This window comes from Trachypithecus francoisi, unplaced genomic scaffold (genome assembly GCF_009764315.1).
Source record: "Trachypithecus francoisi isolate TF-2019V2 unplaced genomic scaffold, Tfra_2.0 Lachesis_group1, whole genome shotgun sequence".
In the NCBI taxonomy this organism is placed as follows: Eukaryota; Metazoa; Chordata; class Mammalia; order Primates; family Cercopithecidae; genus Trachypithecus; species Trachypithecus francoisi.
The window spans coordinates 3,114,873-3,121,220 of NW_022681454.1; the positions used below are offsets into that span (position 1 = coordinate 3,114,873).

Sequence of the window (6,348 nt, forward strand, 5' to 3'; positions counted from 1 at the left end):
GTTGGAAGGAGCCCTGCTCGCCCTAATGCGGGGACAGCCTCGGTGCCCTTTAATCTAGATTCTAATCGTGCATTTGCTTTTTCCAAGTGCTAGCATTTCCTCTAGTGGGCTTTTTTTTCTTTTTTTTTTTTTGAGACGGAGTCTCGCTCTGTCGCCCAGGCTGGAGCGCAGTGGCCGGATCTCAGCTCACTGCAAGCTCCGCCTCCTGGGTTTACGCCATTCTCCTGCCTCAGCCTCCGGAGTAGCTGGGACTACAGGCGGCCGCCACCTCGCCCGGCTCGTTTTTTGTATTTTTTTTTTAGTAGAGACGGGGTTTCACCGTGTTAGCCAGGATGGTCTCGATCTCCTGACCTCGTGATCCGCCCGTCTCGGCCTCCCAAAGTGCTGGGATTACAGGCTTGAGTCACCGCGCCCGGCACCTCTAGTGGTCTTGAGAGAGCAAACGTAGTTGGTTTTATTTTGTCAACAGTAATTCTTTTGCTTATGCTTGAAGTCCTCCGAAATTAATTTGTAGGGTCCTGAGTGAGCACAATGGTAAGGGAATTGAGTAGACATCTCTGCTGTCATGGTTTTAGGCCGCAGACTGTAGTGGAAGGAGCACGTACTCAGACGTGGACAGACCCGAGGTCAGGGTCCTGTCGTATCACTTCCAGCAGTGTGATCTTGGGCCCGCCATGGCGATCTCATCTCTAGCAGGGAAATAATGGGCCCTGCCCGCCAGGCTGCTGTAAGCCAGTGAATGTTCACCCCCAACTGTTAGCACAGTGCCTAACACTCTTGTCTGCTTTCCATTCCCTGTCTCTGATTTGCCAATTCCACTTAGAATAATTTTAAAAAATTAACGATAAAGAGATATGAAGAGATTTTTATGCCAAGTCTTAATGGTAAGAAAATGATTAAATACATTTTGCGATAGTCACATTTTAGGAAAACATTTCATGATGGGAAAATAGTCACACAATAAGATTTTTTAAAAGGAGATTAAGAAATAATACCTATTTTACAATATGAGACCAGTTTTGCCATCAAAGGCTGGGGTGGTGGGGAACACGGTATGTATTCTTGCATACCCATGTAAGAAGGTGGGCCTAGAATCAAATAGAACAAAATATTAACAGTGATTATCCTGGAATTGCAGGTGAGTTTTTATCACTGTCCTTCTTACTTCCAATATTTTCCACAATTAACTTTGTATTTCTTTTACCACCAAAATTGTTTTATTGGTAGATAAAATTATATCATATCTTCTGTTTGCTTTTAAAGCAGTCCCCTGTGGGGTGTGCAATGGATGGGAGTTGAAAGAAACAGTAGCCTAATGTGGATGACACAGCAGCAGGGGGACCAGAACCTGAGGCTCATGATACTATTTTTTCCACTTTTGAATGTTGGAAATTTTTCATGACATAAAGTTAAGATAATACATAAATACTACTTTAAGAAGTAATTGAATAAAGGTATGAAAATTGTGAATTATATGAAATATATTTCCTTATACTCTTGATTTTTTAAATTAAAAATTCAAGAATCTTTTTAGGCTAGGCACAGTGGTTCACACCTGTTAATCCCAGCACTTTGGGAGGCCAAAGTGGGCGGATCACCTGAGGTCAGGAGTTCAAGACCAGCCTAGCCAACATGGCGTCTCTACTAAAAATACAAGAAAAATTAGCCAGGCATGGTGGCGGGCACCTGTAATCCCAGCTACTCTAGAGGCTGAGGCAGGAGAATCCTGAGACGGAGTCTCACCCTGTCACCCAGGCTGGAGTGCAGTGGCACGATCTCGGCTCACTGCATCCTCCGCCTCCCGGGTTCTGGCGATTCTTCTGCCTCAGCCTCCGAGTAGCTGGGATTATAGGCACCTGCCAGCATGGCTGGTGAATTTTTTTCGTATTTTTAGTACAGACAGGGTTTCGCCATGTTGGCCAGGCTGGTTTCGAACTCCAGACCTCAGGTGATCTGCCTGTCTTGGCCTCCCAAAGTGCTGGGATTATAGGCATGAACCACCATGCCCAGCTGAAAAAAGAATCTTTTTAGTTTTACTTTTTAAAACTTTTGCCGTTTTACAAAAAGTAAAATAGACATATGGGAACATTTAAAAATTAAACAGATGTACCGTGATCACCTATGCCAATTAGTGCCATTCGGACACTGTCTTTTTTTTTTTTTTTTTTTTTTTTTTTTTTTTTTTTTTGAGACGGAGTCTCGCTCTGTCGCCCAGGCTGGAGTGCAGTGGCCGCATCTCAGCTCACTGCAAGCTCCACCTCCGGGTTTACGCCATTCTCCTGCCTCAGCCTCCCGAGTAGCTGGGACTACAGGCGCCCGCTACCACGCCCGCTAGTTTTTTTGGTACTTTTTTAGTAGAGACGGGGTTTCACGGTGTTAGCCAGGATGGTCTCAATCTCCTGACCTCGTGATCCGCCCGTCTTGGCCTCCCAAAGTGCTGGGATTACAGGCTTGAGCCACCACGCCCGGCCTGGGACACTGTCTTAGAGTTGATAGAACACAGCGTGTCACTGAGAGGAGGACCGACTCACATCGACAACACGCACCTTTGAAACGGTCTCCTTATGCGTTGCTGCTGGTCTCTGCCAGTGAGGGTCTCATCAAGCAAAGGGTTTCCTTTGTGTGGCCTAAGAAATGTCAGGTGGACATAAACCTCCTTTACTTTGCTGTTTAGGTTTGTGCCTGTCAAGTGCGAGCCACAGGAAAAATGTATGCCTGTAAAAAGCTACAAAAAAAAAGAATAAAGAAGAGGAAAGGTGAAGCCATGGCTCTAAATGAAAAAAGAATTCTGGAGAAAGTGCAAAGTAGATTCGTAGTAAGTGTCTCGTCTTAGTCTTCACTGTGCCTTGGGTGATTCGTAGCACTTATGTCAGCCGACATACCGCTCAGCTCACTCTCATTGAAGCTGTGGAAGTCATTTCTTGTTTTCTGAGTTTATGTGGGGTTTTGCTCTTTTTAGTAACAGTTTTGTTTTTAGTAACAGCTCTCTTCTTTCTTATTCAAACCTTAGAAAACATGAAAGTAGTGATACTGCTTCTAACTTCTGGTTTGTTATAAATCTGTAGTCCCCCGCCTCCCATTCTGTCCCTCTTCACACCTGCCAGCTTGCGGAGCTTGTCCAGGTCGGTTAGTTACCTTGTGTTTCTTGGTGAATTTCCCTTATCACAGCCAGTCAGAGCTTATCTCTGCTGTCAGTCTCCAGTCAAGTTTCTCTGGCCCCCAGGACACTGACTTGGCTGTGCTTGAGGAGACCTTCTCTGTCTCTTTTTTTTTTACTGACACAAGGTCTCACTTTGTGGTCCAGGCTGGAGTGCAATGGCACGATCTTGGGTCACTGCAACCTTGACCTCCCAGGCCCAAGTGATCCTCCTACCTCAGCCTTCCAAGCAGCTGGGAGCACGGGCACATTCCACCATGCCCAGCTAGGTTTTAATTTTTTTATTTTTATTCTTATTTTTAGAGATGAGATCTCTGGCCAGCCGTAGTGGCTCACACCTGTAATTCCACTACTTAGGGAGGCCAAGGAGGGTGGATCACCTGAGGTCAGGAGTTTGAGACCAGCCTGACCAACATGGTAAAATCCCGTCTCTACTAAAAATACAAAAAGAATTAGCTGGGCCTGGTGGTGCGTGCTTGTAGTCCCAGCTACTCGGGATGCTGAGGCAGGAGAATCGCTTGAACCTGGGAGGCAGTGGTTGCAGTGAGCTGGGATTGCAGCACTGCACTCCAGCCTGGGCAACAGAGCGAGACTCTGTCTCAAAAAAAAAAAAAAAAAAGACGGAGAAATGAGATCTCCTTTTGTTGCTCAGGCTGGTCTTGAACTCCTGAACTCAAGTGATCCACCTGCCTCAGCTTCCCAAAGTGTTGGGATTACAGGCGTGAGCCACCACGTCTGGCTGAGGATACTATCTCTAGCCCCTCTTCTCATGTGGGCCTCCTCCCTCTGGCCTCAATCTGTTTTCTATCTTTTCCTTTTTCTGGGAAGTTTACCGCTAGGCCCTCAACTAGCATATCCCAATTGTATGAAGCCCAAATCCCACCTTCCCACCTTTCTGGGGAGGACAGAACATTGGGTGGACTGGTATGAGTTCAGGGAAGCAGTTCCAGGCTTTACAGTATGCATGGTGTAGCGTGGTTCTCATCTCCAAACCCAGTCTCTCTCTACCTGGTTACGTATGTCCTGTAGCAGCTACTGAAGTATGAAGACTGGTTGAAGGGACAGTGTGAATGATAATTTATAAAATGATTTGTCATGTTAGAGCTATTTCCTCCGAGCCATTTATTTCTTAGCCCTGAGGTCAGCTGCTTTGTGCAGGGGGACAGATGTTCCCAAACAGTGTACCTTCACAGCCAGCACCTGGATTTCATAGCACAGTGTGTGTATATATGTCACTCTCACCTGCAATGACATGAAAATCTTTAATACAGTGGGCTTATCTGGGAGTTGCTTTAAACATATTTTTTGGCTGGGCTTAGTGGCTCATGCCTGTCATTTCAGCACTTTGGGAGGCCAAAGTAGGAGGTAGGAGGATCCACAAGGTAGGAGGATCACTTGAGCCCAGGAGTTTGAAACCAGCCTAGGTAACACAGGGAGACCCCCATCTCTACAAATTTTTTTTTTTTTTTTGAGACAGTCTTGCGCTGTCTCCGGGGCTGGAGTGCAGTGGCGCGATCTTGGCTCACTGCAACATCCGGCTCCCGGGTTCAAGTGATTCTCCTGCCTCAGCCTTCCAAGCAGCTGGGATTACAGGCGCCTGCCACCACACCTAGCTAATTTTTTGTATTATTAGTAGAGACTGGGTTTTACTTTGTTGGCCAGGCTGGTCTCAAACTCCTGACCTTGTGATCTGCCCGCCTTGGCCTCCCAAAATGCTGGGGATTACAGACGTGAACCACCGAGCCTGGCCTCTACAAAAATTTTTTTTCAAAAAGGCCAGGCACTGTAGCTCACGCCCTGTAATCCCAGCACTTTGGGAGGCTGAGGCCTGCAGATCACCTGAGGTCAGGAGTTTGAGACCAGCCTGGCCAACATGGTGAAACCCTGTCTCTAATAAAATACAAAAATTAGGCCGGGCGCGGTGGCTCAAGCCTGTAATCCCAGCACTTTGGGAGGCTGAGATGGGCAGATCACGAGGTCAGGAGATCGAGACCATCCTGGCTAACGCGGTGAAACCCCGTCTCTACTAAAAAAATACAAAAAAACTAGCTGGGCGAGGTGGCGGGTGCCTGTAGTCCCAGCTACTCAGGAGGCTGAGGCAGGAGAATGGCGTAAACCTGGGAGGCGGAGCTTGTAGTGAGCTGAGATCCAGCCACTGCACTCCAGCCTGGGCGACAGAGCGAGACTCCGTCTCAAAAAAAAAAAAAAATACAAAAATTAGCTGGGTGTGGCGGTGACTGCCTGTAATCCCAGCTACTCGGGAGGCTGAGACAGGAGAATTGCTTGAACTCAGAAGGCAGAGGTTGCAGTGAGCCCAGATCGTGCCATTGTACTCCAGCCTGGATAACAGAGTGAGACTCCATCTCCAAAAAAAAAAAAAAAGAAAAATTAGCCAGGCATGGTGGTGTGTGACTGTAGTCCCAGCTACTCAGAAGGCTATGGTGGGAGGATTGCTTGAACCCAGGCAGTCCGGGCTGCAGTGAGCCATTATTGCCCACTGCACTCCATCCTGGGTGAGAGAGTGAGATCCCATCTCAAAAACAAAACAAAGCAAAAAAAAAAAAAAAAAAATCCCGTGTAACTACCTTGGAACATAAAAATCCAGTCTAGCTTTATGAAAAGAACAGATGCAGTTGTTACAGTTTCTTTTGCTTAAATGCTTTGATTTCTATATTGTTGGCCTCTCCCAAGGAACCTAGAGACATTTTTCTGCTTCTGTGACGGTGTTTTCTTCCTGCTTACAGTGGCACGTTCATCCCTGCTGCTGTGCCCTGACCCATGGCAGTAACACCTCTCCCTGGAGCCCCCTGCCCCTGCCTGCACCCTCGCCCCCTACAGTCTGTTCTCCACGGAGCAGTACAAGGCAGTCTGTGGAAAAGTTAAATTAGTCATCCACTTTCCAGATTAAAAACTCCAGTGGCCACCTGTCACTCTGAGAATAAAATGAGACTCAACTCTGGCCTTTCAGGCACTGAGGGACCTAGCTGCTGCCGCCTCTGCCACATGAGGCCAGGGGCCTGACCGCGCTCTGCCTGGAACATCGCTGCCTTTCCCTCTCGCCCTTGGTGTCACTCCCCATAGGCAGTCTGCGAGTCACCCGTCACTCTGTCGGATGGTTTCTTTGCATTGGTTCGTCTGTCATCTGTGACTGCCCAGGCCTCCTCCACCACGATATTAGGACAGAGCTCCTT

At 47.5% G+C, this 6,348-nt stretch overlaps 1 protein-coding gene across 18 annotated transcripts in view; it reads left to right on the forward strand.

Annotated features, from left to right (window-relative positions):
• Positions 1-6,348, forward strand: part of GRK4 (G protein-coupled receptor kinase 4) — a 72,631-nt gene that overhangs the window by 43,523 nt on the left and 22,760 nt on the right. For all 18 annotated transcript variants that reach the window (XM_033213551.1, XM_033213546.1, XM_033213541.1 and 15 more), the window contains one exon: positions 2,675-2,815. In XM_033213551.1, coding sequence (XP_033069442.1) covers positions 2,675-2,815 — 141 coding nt within the window. The remainder of the gene's footprint in view (positions 1-2,674; positions 2,816-6,348) is intronic.